Below are 14,259 nucleotides of genomic sequence, written 5' to 3' on the forward strand. Positions count from 1 at the left end.
CGCATCTAGAGATGATACTGTCTCGCGGTAGAATGGTTTGTTCCGCTACTTCTGAAGACCGGAAGTTACTGGGTTCTCTAGCTCGTCTATCTGGACAGTCTAATGGGCTAAAATGATTGATCCTCAGGGTTATGGGAAGATATTTAAAACCCAAGAATCTATGTGAGATCGAACTTGTGTCTAAATAGACGTAACATGGAGGGTATTGGACCATGAGCTTGAAATTTGGCAGAATCGACCCTCTTGTCACCGCGGAAGTCACCTGTCGTAGGAGAGTTAGTAGACAGATTATCCACTATCTCTATATAGCTAGGCGTTCAACAATGAACAAATAGCGATATGGTATTACTTCTTTGGTATTCAGGGTCTTTCCATAGCTATAATTCATACACAGATACGGTGCTAAGAAATAACTTATTGTTTATAACCTCGTATTATTCTAATTTCACATATACGTATACGCCATATTTCAGAATTGCTATAAGTGGCGACGGATCTTGATATAAGTCTAGCTTGAATTAATCTCTACTTGTATCGTCCTTTTTGTGCCTAATTCTTCAGATCCCTACGCGGCAACTGGTCTCCATTATCCTCACTAAATAGTCGGTAGATACTCCTAAAGTCCTTATCACGACACTTGTCGTTCTCTACAGCGCAGTCATACATGTCCCGGACCACAGGTGCCAGCAAACTCTTGGCCCCAAGCTGCTCGCTCAATTTCATCGCCATCTGGAGGACACCGTGACAGAGCACAGTCGAGAACCCTCCCTCAAAGTCCTTTGCCGAAGAAGCCACAGAGGAAACACCCTTGACTGGGTTTTGCTCGCGGCTATTCCGCGACATGCCGGTGGAGCTATTGATAGCACTAGCAAGTAATACAGGATCCAGGCCGTAAAGTCGACCCATGTTCATGCCTTCACAGACTCCAATCATGTTGACGGCTGAGAGGTAATTGTTGATGAGCTTGGTGACCAACCCGGCACCAGCTTTCCCGCAGTGGAAGAGATTCTCCGGGTTGCCCATGAGCTCGAGAGTGGGCTTGGCTGTCTCAAAAGCCTCTGGGCTGCCTCCCACCATGAAGGTCAGTGTGCCTGCATTGGCACCACCTTGACCTCCAGAGACAGGGGCATCTGCGAACGATCCCAAGTCGGAGGCTTCCACGGCGGCAGCCACTTCTTGCGATGTCTTGACATCGATAGTTGAGCAGTCGATAAAAACCTTGCTTCCCAGCTTCACCGAGCCAGCCACTGAGAGGAGGCCAGTCTGCGGGTTTGTGAAAACCTCACGAACGTGCTCGCCACGGGGCAACATGGTGATTATTATGTCCTGTTTGAGTTTAGAGCTATGATCAGAAGGCTGGAGGTGTCGTTCTACTTACACTCTTCTCAGCTATCTCGCGTGGACTATCCACAACTTGAATCTTGCCCGCCGTTGATGCCACAAACTCGTCTCGTCGGGGCTTGTTGACTTCGCAGACATACAACACTGAATCGGCTGGGATCTTAGCCCTTAGGTTTTTTGCCATGCCCCATCCCATGATACCAAGCCCAATGAAGCCAAAAGACTTGGCCGAGATGCCATTGGATGAACCGTTTGTAGTTGCCATATTGAGTAAGGTATGTCGCCAATGACGCTTGCGGCTTGCGATAACTCTGGTCTGCCACAACCGGTAAATGTCTTATATAAATGAAGATTTTATCTTGACCAAAGGGCTCTAATGCGGAGTATCCCTATCACATGATGATCGCTGTGGAGATATCTAATGATGGGGATTTTGGGGTAAAAACTCCAGCTTCGTAGCTTAGAGGGGCTTAGGGTAATCAAACTTATTTCTCTTGATGATCTATTCAATCGTTAACCATCATTGGGATGACATGTATAATTATTTCTACAGATAAGTTTCTGTTTGGAACGTAAGAGTTTGTTCGGCTCTCGAGCTTGGTACAGATATTGCTAAAGGGTTTAAGAATGGGATTGCTTGACATGGAAGCATCCCGTCACGACACAAGTGACACGTCTTTATTTCGAATTTTCCCTCCAAACAAGTGTAATGGAGAATGATGTGAAAACATCAATACCAGCGAGAACGAAAATTTTCAAAACAATAGCTATTTACAGCGCCGTAACACCGTTCCGAATAGTGAATTGGATAGCCCAGTGTCGGTCGCATTGCCCAGTGCGACTCAGATATGATTAAAGATATGAAGCTTGTAAGCCAGCAGAACCAAGCCAACGCCATGCCTACCTATGCCAACATGTCTACTTCTTCCAATCATCAAAAAAACAGCTGAAACGTATCATGGACAATGTTGAAGATCAAAGCGAGCAAGGTCATGCCGTCAGGGGCTCAATGGCGACAAGTCGTCAAGCCAAAGCTTCGTCTGCTGACCTGCACTTTATCGCTGATGTTATCTGACACGTTGCCCCTCATCGTCCGCTTAAAACAGGTTTATCATACGTAGTATATAATGCCGACTCGCGACCTCTCAACATTGCGACATGGATGATCTGTGGAATTTTTACGAGGCTTTTAACAAACGCCTCAAGAGATTGCACGTTAGCGGGGAGTACCGGTCCGAGGAAAGCAGAAGAACTAAGGCTTTCGCCCCCTTTCAGATCGGTGTTAGAGGCACGCAGGCCCGTGAGTGTATTTATGGGTCAATCGTAGGCTTGGATACCTTGCAGAGTCGCCCTGAGATGAACTTCACTTCTAGATTATTTTTACAAGCGAGCATGATAGATGGGTGTGTACCTAGCCTGAAATGATTTGGGGTAAATATTTTGGAAAAGAGTCGAGTGGTATCTTAGGTCTCTAAGTATGTATGCAATGTGACCCTTGACTGCGCTCCTGGAGATCAATACTTTCGGCCAATTCTACCGAGATTGCGTTCCAACATGTCGCTTCGGTCCAGACCACCGAATTCCCGCTTGTATCATTCCATTGCTGAGTTGTGTCGAGCTCGAAAGCTCGGCTGACTCGACCGTGAAGCGAAACCGGTCATCATTCTGTTCTTCTAAGCCCCTCTCTTAGTTGTCTATGGCAAAGTCGCTCCACTGAGTAACGGAGGAAAAGAGAGACAAGGCAAGATTAAAGGCGCATCATTATAGAGACATGGCCTTAAAAAGAGGTTGATCGCAGTATACTATAAAATGGGAGACAAAGGCGGAGAATGGAGTAATCAGATAGTTATGTTGACTGGGCTGAGATTCTAGACTTTTCTCCGCATGGTTCTCAACATCTTCTTCATGAACCCTTCGTTCCAGTCCGCATCATCAGCGGTCTCCGTTTCCTCAAATTGTCGCCTGCCTGTATGCAAGTCCACATCTGCTGCATTCCAGAAAGTTGTCTTCTTAGTAATTTTCCAAAAGGTGATATTGAACATGAACATGAACGATCCAAGATACTTAAGAATGAAAATATCAACTTTAAAATAGGGAATGAATGCATCATAGCCTGGAATGCCAAAGTTATGGTTAGCGTTAGGAAGATAACTTATGTGGCTGTGGATTTCTTACCATTGAACACAATGACTAAGAGGGAGATGAATAATGCAAAGTAGGACCCGTATGGCTGCAATACGCCAACGTAGGGCAGGTCGGTGGTCACTATGCCTTGAGCTTTGAGAGCTTGGCGAAAGCGAATGTGAGAAATAAGGATGGCCACCCAATTGAGGACAGCGAAAACGGTAACCAGGCTTACTAGGTAGCCAAACACGGTCGATGAAGATTTACTCGCATTCATATAGCCAAGGCCGATAAACATGCTCGTAAAAGCGACTGCGAAAATAGGATTACCATTCTCCCGTGCTCTCGCAAAGATCCGTGGTGCCTGGCCATCTCTTGCCAATCCGTAAAGAGACCGAGAAGCGCAGTAGATATCTTAAAGTTGGTTAGCTATAACAATTACGACACGCCGGGTTGTCATATTCTTCCACTAACCTGAGCTTGAAGCGCTGAGTGTAAACACCAACAAACATCCGTTGATGATGTCGGCAAAGACACCAACTCCGGCCGAGCTGACTGCGACGACAAATGGAGAGGCAGCTATCCAGATGGTTAGCGATACTATCTCTTACTTGGAACAGAGTCTAGACAAACCTCCGCTTGTTGCTTGCTTCGTCGCGCCGATAAGCCGCTCATTGTTGTAGGGAACAGCCATGCCGAGCACCAAAACACCGAGGATATAAAAGCATGCGATTCGCCAGAAGGTCTGCTTGATTGCTCGAGGAACATTCTTCCTTGGGTTGGGAGTCTCCCCAAAAGTCATGCCCACAACTTCTGTGCCCTAAAACATATCATCAGTTGAGAATGCACGAGATGCCTGATAGCAGGGGGGCCAGGCTTACGGTGAACCCGAAGCAAGCTTGGCAGCAGCAGGCCCAGAAGCCAAGGAACCTTCCCTTTGGTCCCTCAAGAAGGTATTCTGCAAAAGCACCAGGGTCTCTCCAGTATCTGAATCCCGATCGATCATGGTTCGGTCCGCCCCCCATGGCAACAATAAAAGTCGAAAGGATGAGTGTTATCATTATAAGGATCTTGGCAAAACCGAGCCAAAACTCGGTTTCGCCAAAGCTATTCACATGGAGGACCTGCATGGAGTCAGCTTATGTTAACTGGGAACGATATAGTTGCTTAAGAATGCTTACATTAACCAAGACAATGGCAATTCCAAAGACTGTGATCCAGATTGCCACGTTCAAGTCAGGTCTCCAGTATTGAATAACCAGCCCGGCAGCTGTCAGGTTCGTTGGTGTTGCCATGATATATTTGAAGAAGTAGTTCCAGCCGGTCGCAAATCTTTACTCTATAGTTAGCTTTGCATAGTGGTATTATGTCGAGAATGAATGTGATCATACCCAAAAGCCGGATCGACCATCCGAGTAGCATACCCTCCAAAACCCTTATTCATAGGGAGAAAGGTTGCCATTTCTCCCAAAGCTGTCATAACAAAGAAGACAGTGCATCCGACCAGCAGATAAGCAATTAATAGGCTGCCAGGGCCTCCTCTCGAAAGAGCGGTTCCAGTGCCAATTACCAGTCCTGTACCGATTGCACATGCAATTGAGAACATGAAAACCTGATGGGGCTTGAAGTCTCGTTTCAACTCATTTGTTTGTGTCGACTCTCCTTGAGTCTGAGACTCGACCGCTCTCAAGTCGTCGAGCTTTTCCTTATTATTGTCGGCCATGGTAGCTATGAGAGAACAATGAAAAGGTGGGATTTGGATGTCTACGAGATAGAAGAGTCTAGGTAGATTTTGTTGAGCCTTTCTTTATAGGAACGTTGATCTTGATTTCCCCCAGACTTGTCGCTAATTGGATGCGGTTATAGGCTACCCCGAATTATCATGTAATCGACTCGGCGATAACAACCCCTCCGGTTAGGTTTCCGATGGAGAATCATTTCTCGGCCACATCCACCGAATCGATGTCACTTCCTCGCATTCAACCTTAGACATATCGGACTACTTGGCAATTGGTTATCATATCATTCTCTAGCAGCGGAGGCCCCACCCACGGTTTATTTCTTATAGAGTTAGGCATATGGGGTGACAACGGCTTAGCCTGGGGTGTAAAGGGGATGGTGTGAAAGCTTGAGACCCAAAGACGAATACCCCAGCTTTTACGTAATCATCGACAGCTGTCTCTCTCGTAAGACCCCACAAAGGATCCTCATGTGTCATGGATTTCTCTTCCCCACACTGAGTGGAGTAATTAATGGCCCTGGGTGAAATGGAGTACTTAGGGGCTGGGGAAGTGGAGTAATAAATCGAGTCTGGATTATGTCTGGAGTCGAGTCTTGTCATGAATGTCTTTGCGGACTGTTCTGAAATGAAAAGTCAGGGGTTTTCCACGGAAGATAGCTTTTCCCATGCAACGAGGCTATACCCTGACAAGGAGAAGCTTGTAAAAGCTTGGGTTGATCAGTATCTCCACTTGGGTAGTATTGTTACCTCCCATGTGGAAGGCATTCATAGTTTTCTTAAAAGCTATGTAAATATATCTATGTTAGATCTATTTATAACTTCAGGTGCTATTATATGAGCTATTACTAATTAGGTCTATTAGCTACAGTCTAATCAAGCCTAATAGCAACTTTAATAACCAAATAAGCTTTATATAGCTCTATATAGTGCTATTTAGGGTAGGTATCTTTTAAGGCATTAAGGAAGGCTAAAGAGCAATGAAAGCGGCTTTTGGATACTAGTCTTAATTTATATTCCTGCACTGGCGTTTTTATATAAATACCAGGACTATCTTGCGCTTACTTACTTTAAACCTTATAAGAATAATGTCAAGTTCTTCTTCTTAAGTTATTTCTATAAGCATTAGCATCTTAAGCGCTCAGGGCAGTAGCAGTTATATCCTAAGCCTTGTACTCGCATAGATGCAAGGGCTATTATATGAAATGTGCCACAGTCAATAACAAAAGGACTATTGAGCTCCTTTAAAGCCGCTGAGACTACAGAAAAGGCAACGGCAAAAACCCTGCTAAAATACAGCAAATGCCATGAAATTAGTCACAAAATGAATTCAAAGGCATGCCCCTTGCGGAATCAAGAGCACTTGGAAAAGGTAGCAATAGAGGCATTGGCGCCGGCAGTGACATCAGCACCGGAAGTACTCGCCGATTAGCCAGTGACTATGACTAGAGCCTTGCAAGACTCGCCAGGTGACGCCTCTCAGCGGCCAGGATCCCCTATTCATAAATCGTCTCCTTCGTCATCCATCGCCATCGCCATCGAGGTACGACTCGCCACAGGCCATATATGGAAGATATGTCGCCGCAAAAAGCGCGTAATACGCAGCACAGCCGGCCAGTAGCATCAAGATAAACCAGCAATATCGCAGGGCAATAGGGCTCCTACTCAGGTATGACAAGCAGAGTTACGAGTGGTGCCTGGACTACAAATAGATATCTAAGCGCTATATTATATCAATAAGGTAAGGAGAAGGGACGAAAGAAGATATAATAGCATATCTAGAATAAAATAAGGCTGAGGATGAATGAATTAAAACCCAGGTCGCTAAAGAGATGGGAGACATTCTTTTGACTAGTAGAAGAAGGGGCATTAAAGACGTTTGGGGGAGAATAGAAGCGTATAGTAAGGAATAAGAAGATTTGCACTTAGCTAGCCGTAGTACAGAAGACTATATTATTGTTGGAAGTCATGGGTGTTAGACGATCACTCGATGGCAAAGCCCTAAAACATTCTCCGGCTGTCATAGCTGTGTATTATTTGGGTAGCTCTTCCTACGCTTTACTTCTCTGAATTACGCCACTTGAGCCTTCCCATTTCAGCAATCATAGTCGAAAGGTAGCTTAGCATTCCTGATAAGTCAAGTCTAGCAAGTCAAATTGGCGAGCCAAATCAAGTCTTGCAACCCAAATCAAGTCAAGTTCTCCTCATTCAGACTTGCCAGACTTGCAAGTCATGTATGGCATCCAGCTTTCCCTACATAGGGTCAATTGGCCCCGGCAAGTGGCCATAGTCAAATATTGGTTCTGGTGATAATCTTCTTGGTGGTGTTGTCTCGTCGCCACATTATTTGGGCACCTAGGTGCCCATGTATTGGCCGCCGTCTCCCAACATTTGGCGCGACTCGGCATCTGGCTCATGTGGCGCCGTCGCGGTCTGACGCGTTGCTCAACAATTTCACCAAGAAGACTTCGTCACTCATCAATTCCTTCCCCAATTATTGAGCTTTCGTATCGAAACTATGGATACGCCTTCGTCAACTGCCCATTGGCATTCTTGCGATTTTACCAATGGGTTGACCGCTGGAAACGATGTGTTCTCGGTACTTAGATGAGCTTCGTCCTCGAATTCCCTGTACTTTACCTACCAGACTGCCCATATTCGAGCCGACAATATCAGGGTCTCCGAGGATGTGAACGAACTTCCCAAGACCAAGCTGAAAATCGACAGCAGGGTTAATACCTATATTGTCGAGTCATGGCTACACAAGAAAAGGAAGCGCGATTTGCGGATACAGACTCATGTCAATTGTCTTGTTCGATTGAACCCTGACAACACACACGAAGACATCTTTCTTTGCAAGCACTGCAAATCGATCGGAATAACGGAGCTTTTCGATGGGGATGCAACTACGTCAGCAGACAGGCATCTCAAGAAACAGCACCGTATATTTCCAGATGTGGAGCTTCAAGATCAATATGGGGAAGGGCCCCTTGCAACGAGACAAACAATAATCGACTTTGCGAAGACGTCGAGCTCCGAATAGTCCTCTCAACGCCTCGTGGTTCGTACGGCAGCCGACGAATTCAAGGATCTCTTGATGGGTTGGATTATCGACGCAAATATCCCCCTTCCACGGCATTGAACACCCTCTTTTCCGCGAACTCCTTCTGCTACTCAATAGGGACTTCATAGACGAAGTTTTACCTGAAAGCGCTGATACGGTCAATAATTGAATCACTATTGACCACGAAACTCGAAAGACACTTCTAAAGCGTAAGTTCCAAGTGGCTCGGAGCAAAGATCATACCACCTTCGACCTCTGGACTTCTCCAAGCAATATTGCATTGTTTTCTATTATCTCCCGTTTTTTTTTGACACTTCTAGGAAGCTCCAGATACACCTATTGTCCCTTGAACGTTCTGAAGGCAGCCACGGAGGCGAGAACCAGGCACAGATCATGGTCCAGTTGTTTAAGGACTTCCAAATTAGCAAGAAACCCGGCTTCTTTACTGCCGAAGACATGGATTCTTACGATACGGTAGTCAGGTCCATTCTTAGAGCGTTGAAGCCTCAGTTAACTAAGTACCAAAGAGCCAACCGCAGGTTCCAATCCGCTGCTTTGGCCACGTACTCAACCTCCCTGTCAACGCCTTCTTCGAGGGGGATTCGTCAGGAATCTTCGACTCTACCGATAATAAGGACAGACTTGATATCGATACTGAACTGAGGCTTCTCACAGAGTGGAGGAAGTATGGCTCAGTTGGCAAGCGCCACAACGCCGTCCATTTCATCCGCAGATCCTCTCAACGGAGAGGCCAATTCCTTGCAATCACCACTGGTCGAATCCGCACGGATATATTGCAAGAGCTGGGGCTTTGGCTAATAGAAAGGACGTGGTGGGCTTGATGTTGAAGGCAGATAACCATACATGGTGGAATTCGATATACCTTATGATCCTTCGCGCTATCAAGCTTAAGGACATCATTGATATCTTCTAGAGGCTGGGGAGAACAGACGAGAGACCCGAAAATCGGATCTCTGAAGATGATGTCTTGCAACACGAAGACTGGCTCATCCTCACGGAAATCCTCGAAATCTTGAAGGTCTATATCCAGTATACCAAATATTTCGAGGGCAGGGAACCCAGATTTTCGGAGGTCATCTCAACAGTCTGTTGCTTGCAAGACCACCTCAAGGAAATGCAGAAACGCTATAATGAGGACCTTGTTGGTACGCCTTTCGAGACGCCACAGATCGATCTAGAAGAGCCTTCCTTTGGTTCTTCCGATTCAGCTGTAAGCTGTATATTTGTTGCAGGCGACGAATCCCAGATGCCTCTGCGCTCGCAGAGGGATGTCAGACTTCCTGCCCGCCTCCAAGACTTCGAAGTCTATATTTCCTCTCAAAACGAGCCTCCTCATTCCTTAGAGCCGATCGTCTCCGCGTGAGTCATCAAGAGCCACCGAGGAGCTCCAATTTGGCTATTTAAGCCTCCGATATATACAGCACTCTCTTGAGTTTGCCTTTAAGACGCTGGAAAAGTACAGGAATCTGATGAAGGAAACAGGGGTATATTGGGCGGCAACGTTCTGCATCCAGCTCATACGACACAGTTATCGAAGTCTACTACCCGGAACGCAAGGAGGCCATTGACAAGCACTCCAGGGCTTTGTTTGATGACCCATATGCGGATAGGGCAAATAGGAGCTCTTAGTTCCTCAGAGTGCCCAAGCGAAGAATACGAAGACTCTGTGGATGACTAGGGGCAATTATTATCACACCTAAGAACCACACTTGATCAACGAAATTGAGGCTTACATTTCAGAGCCTCCACAGCCATGGCCCGAGGAAGCCACTAATCAGGGAGGTAGGGAGGAAGCTGAGTACCTCATTTCGTGGTAAATCAGCGGAAAGGGCGAGTGGCCGAGATTGTATGGAACGGCAATAGGCTTCTTGACTATTTCTGCCAGTTGAGACCGTGTGACTAAGGTGGTCCGATATGCTGGTGGCTGGGATGTGAATATTATTATATAAGGAGCTTTGCTGCTCTCAGATATATGCAACTTAGAACTAACAATAACACAATCAGCCCATTTTTGTTTTATCAACTATAAATTTAGCTGTAATTTACACTCTTAGAACCCTTCACAAGGGCGCTGAACACCTGGCTTGGGGTACCCCAATGACTCTTGAGCTTCTTTTCCTTGTGTATCCCAATATAAATCCGCATTTCAAGCCATCTATATACTTCTGCAACGGAGGGACCTTCCCACCTGCGAAGGGCTTGGCCCTTCGCAGCAGGGTGGTTCCAGCTGTCAACAACCTCCCTTTTCTTCAACTAAGAGACCCATCTCTTAGTATACTGAACCCATTTCTCAACGAGTGAAACTGGTGGAAAAGGCTGGAACAGCTGCAGCGGCGACTGGGGCAGCGGGTTGATGTGTGGCTGGTGTGTTTAAGCGTGAAGAGGCTCGAAGTTGGTGCCCCGGTCGGTCTTGGCCGGAAAAACAGCCACCCGGGTGGTGGTTACTAGGATGTATGCGATAACTGTGATCTTCCGCGATGAAGCTGCTGTTATCGTAGGTATTGAGGGAATGTGCTTTATTGAGAATCGATTGGGTATCTACTGATGAGTTTAAAATGGTTGGTAGGTTTTTTGCAAGGAAATGCTTTATTGAGTGAGCTTTGGGTACCCTGCTTGTACCCAAATCATCACCACCTTATTACAGGGGTAATTTGGGGCAAGGTACGCCGTGCAGGTTTCGTGGAGGAGATGGGGAAGTTCCAGAAATTATCAGCGTGAGAGAGCTAGTGAGGACCGAACGCGAGAAAAGGTGGGGGCATGGCACTAGTAGGAGGATAGCACAGAAAGCCAAAAACAAATGCTCATTCCAAACTCAGAACTTGCTAGGTCATGTACTGCCGTGATATCCGTCGGAGTTTCTCCTGTCAGCTTCATCCACCTCTTGGCTTTCTATTCGAAGTTCCTACGCCAGCTCCTGTTGTCCAATCGTGAAGCACCGCATCTCCTCAAACATCGTCTGAGGTGCCAACCCTTCGTTACCTGCTGGACCGTTGCGTTTGGCCGCCGCCACTTGGGAAGGGAAGGGAATGTATTACGCCCGGGAGGGCTAAGCCTCATAAGGGTCAGTGCGCTAGGCAATTACATTTCTAGCTTTCTGACCCAGATCACCAAGTGCTTTCCGGGGTTTGTCAGCAAAAGCTTTCCTTTCAACCTCTTCCATGGACAGGGATTATGGAAACTCTGTGCTAAAAGCAAACAGCTCATTGCAAAGGCCCTCTGGTGTGTGTACATGGCACCATCATCCCTGTAGAAACTTACTTTTGGCCTGACACTTCCAGCTAGTTAGTTACATTAATTAATTCTAGCTTTGCAGGATCGGCCATTCGATGCCGTTCATCCCATGCCGAATACACACACCAGATGTATCATTTGCTTGCTTAAAGGTGACTCATTGCCTCTGTTACGGCACACAAACGTATTCCTCTGGTGCTAATCAAAATGGAGCACGCTGCGTTGATTGCCCTCACCGCATTTACAACAACCTGCTTCCTTCTCATTGCTTATTATACTCTGTATCCAATTGACCCGCAGATAATCCCCTCCCCCCTCCACATTATTCCTTCTCTCCCCGAAGATGAGATTCAAAAGCTACCTTACCAGCCTGACTTCTTTCCGGGTGCCCGCGACGTTGAAACCGAAGTAAGCTGTCTATGTCCCCCGCCTTAGATGTTGATCATACTCATAAAATTCAGTACGGCTCCATCCGCGTCTACGAATGGGGACCGGAGACAGGGCCAAAAGTCGTTCTGATACATGGCATGTCCACTTGTACAATGACCCTGGGGCCTATAGCTAAAGCTCTAGTCTCCCGCGGTTGTCGGGTTTTGCTATTCGACCTCTTTGGTCGGGGGTTTTCAGATGGCGTCGGCGACCTTCCTTACGACATTCGCCTTTACACAACTCAGGTTCTGCTCGCGCTGGCTTCTTCTCCACTCTCATGGACAGGTTCAAACTCATTAAGAGTAATTGGTTATTCACTTGGTGGAGCCATCGCTGCCTCTTTTGCCGTCGACTTTCCTCACATGGTTTCGAGCCTGATTCTGCTCGCTCCAGCTGGACTCATCCGCTCAACGGATCTAGGCTTGACCTTCTGGTTCCTGTTCAAGTCAGGTCTCGTACCGAAGCGTGTATTGCATGCCTTAATGCGTGTTCAATTGCGAAGCACTACGAACAGCGGTGCGGTAAAAGAGCAACATTGCTCACCTCAGGAGACTGATAAAAATCCTACCGATCTCTGGACAGCTAGTCCAAGCGTCAACAAGCTGTCACTTCAAGAGCAGGTGTCCGCGTATATGCCATGGATAGTGACGCATCACCGCGGTTTCGTCCCCGCCTTTACGTCCTGTGCGCGATTCTCGCCCTTGACTCATCAGCATCGGGTCTGGCTGGCGCTAGGGAAGCGAAAGGTGGGCAGCACAGCTGTAATAATTGGTGATGCAGACGAGGTTCTCAACACTATGTGGTACGAAAAGAATGGACTGCCACTACTTGGAGGCCAGGAGCGCGTAATGTGGAAGGTCTTGCCTGGCAGCCACGACTTCGTAATGACCGCGCCAGAGCTAATCATGAGTGAGATCGATGTTTTTTGGGGGTTGCATGTGTAGGGAAGGAAAAATTGATCGATTAATCAACGAGTTTACAGAAACTAGCCGCAGAAAGTGAACCACCCTAGCACCCACAGCACCATTCCCATGATTGGGACCTGCCTGCAACCATCAACGGATTCCAACACAACAGCTTCTTTCCCTCTTCGGAAGTGGTATAGATCACACGAGGATCTATCCCTTCATCTCCATATATAGGCAGCAACTAATAGCTTTAAACTTATTATACGAAGATCATTCACTAATGCCTCCGGTTAAACTACTGTTACATATTCATGTAATAAGTTTCGTTGTGATTGTCAATTTTCTGTTTTTGCAAAGTAAAAATGACGCGGCAGTTAGCTTGGCTTCTCGAATTTCATACTGAAGTACGGTTTTCTGAACGCAATCGCGAGCTTCATCAGTCTCGAGATGAGCCGCGAGGCGAGCTGCATGAGCTATAAGACAAAACCCAAACTTATCTGTAGCAAATGTCATAGAGAAGGTCATAGAAGGGCGTGCCAAAGCTTGCCAATTGAGATACTAAAGTAGTCCCTAGTGGCAGAAAAGTTATAGTAAGTGTTGCTGAAGATTACAGTGCGGGGTCTAATAGATGGACGAGTCTGTATACTTACTGGTTTCCTATTAGTTAGTATAACCCTAACCCTCTGCCTTGCTGCTTGATCTTCTTATAGGCCACTTCTATATCATAATAGACAGGACCCTGCACATCTTCTATGGCCTTATATGTGACATTTACTATATATAAATAGTCTTTTTACTGGCTTATCTTGCAGCTTGTCTTGCCGCTTGTCTTATAGTTTGCGTTAGGGCTCATAATTGTGTTAACAAAATCGAGCTTTAGTTTGATATTTGAGAAGCCGGTTTCCACTCTATTCTTCCTTGGCTACTATTGAAAATTGGCGGCCAGTGCGAAATCGATTATATGCGTAGGTAACTGTAAGTCGACTGGACCTTTTCGTAGTTAATCTTCTGGTTATAAATTTATGGCCTCCGATTACTACCCAGATATTGAGATCTAGAATAAGATCTTATTATGATAAATACCACTGCTGAGGAGGAAGAGAGTTCATTTGTTAATCGTAATAAGCAAGCATCGCTATGATGAGATGTTACATAGATAGAGTTTATTACGCCCGGGAGAACGCATCTCATAGGGCCGGCACGTACGCTAAGCTATTTACGATTCCTACGCATTGATCCGGTCTACACAAAGGAAAGCCTCTTCTTAAGCCTTTTCCATTCAAGCCTCGCTTAACTCTGCTTAACAAGCCTGCTATAGGGGTCTTACTATTTAAACTATTAATAGAAAAGCTAAAAAGCTTAATGGCCTTATATAAGGCTAAAGGAAAGGAAAAATAAAAGCT

General features: G+C 46.2%; 4 protein-coding genes across 4 annotated transcripts; 2 read left to right on the top strand and 2 right to left on the bottom strand.

The window, feature by feature from the left end:
- Window positions 1-549: 549 nt before the first annotated feature.
- BKA55DRAFT_505268 (NAD binding domain of 6-phosphogluconate dehydrogenase-domain-containing protein) lies at window positions 550-1,606 on the bottom strand (the record flags this gene model as incomplete). The annotated part of the gene is made up of 2 exons (XM_046187172.1): window positions 550-1,326; window positions 1,379-1,606. 2 exons carry the CDS (start codon window positions 1,604-1,606, stop codon window positions 550-552), a joined length of 1,005 nt encoding a protein of 334 aa, XP_046052612.1.
- A 1,603-nt stretch (window positions 1,607-3,209) lies between these two features.
- BKA55DRAFT_636944 (amino acid permease/ SLC12A domain-containing protein) lies at window positions 3,210-5,379 on the bottom strand (the record flags this gene model as incomplete). The annotated part of the gene is made up of 7 exons (XM_046197040.1): window positions 4,857-5,379; window positions 4,647-4,797; window positions 4,347-4,589; window positions 4,099-4,285; window positions 3,940-4,044; window positions 3,517-3,879; window positions 3,210-3,454 (listed from the first exon to the last, which is right to left on the bottom strand). The coding sequence occupies exons 1-7, from the start codon at window positions 5,186-5,188 to the stop codon at window positions 3,210-3,212; spliced, it is 1,626 nt and encodes a 541-aa protein (XP_046052613.1). The 5' UTR covers window positions 5,189-5,379.
- A 3,281-nt stretch (window positions 5,380-8,660) lies between these two features.
- On the top strand, window positions 8,661-9,651 carry BKA55DRAFT_686319 (uncharacterized protein; the record flags this gene model as incomplete). Its single annotated transcript, XM_046198914.1, has 3 exons — window positions 8,661-8,741; window positions 8,795-8,962; window positions 9,202-9,651. 3 exons carry the CDS (start codon window positions 8,661-8,663, stop codon window positions 9,649-9,651), a joined length of 699 nt encoding a protein of 232 aa, XP_046052614.1.
- Window positions 9,652-11,726: 2,075 nt separating this feature from the next.
- Window positions 11,727-12,892, top strand: BKA55DRAFT_505149 (Alpha/Beta hydrolase protein; the record flags this gene model as incomplete). The annotated part of the gene is made up of 2 exons (XM_046187162.1): window positions 11,727-11,927; window positions 11,981-12,892. The coding sequence occupies 2 exons, from the start codon at window positions 11,727-11,729 to the stop codon at window positions 12,890-12,892; spliced, it is 1,113 nt and encodes a 370-aa protein (XP_046052615.1).
- Between the last annotated feature and the right edge of the window lie 1,367 nt (window positions 12,893-14,259).

Source organism: Fusarium redolens (genome assembly GCF_020744475.1).
Source record: "Fusarium redolens strain MPI-CAGE-AT-0023 chromosome Unknown BKA55scaffold_4, whole genome shotgun sequence".
Classification (NCBI taxonomy): domain Eukaryota; kingdom Fungi; phylum Ascomycota; class Sordariomycetes; order Hypocreales; family Nectriaceae; genus Fusarium; species Fusarium redolens.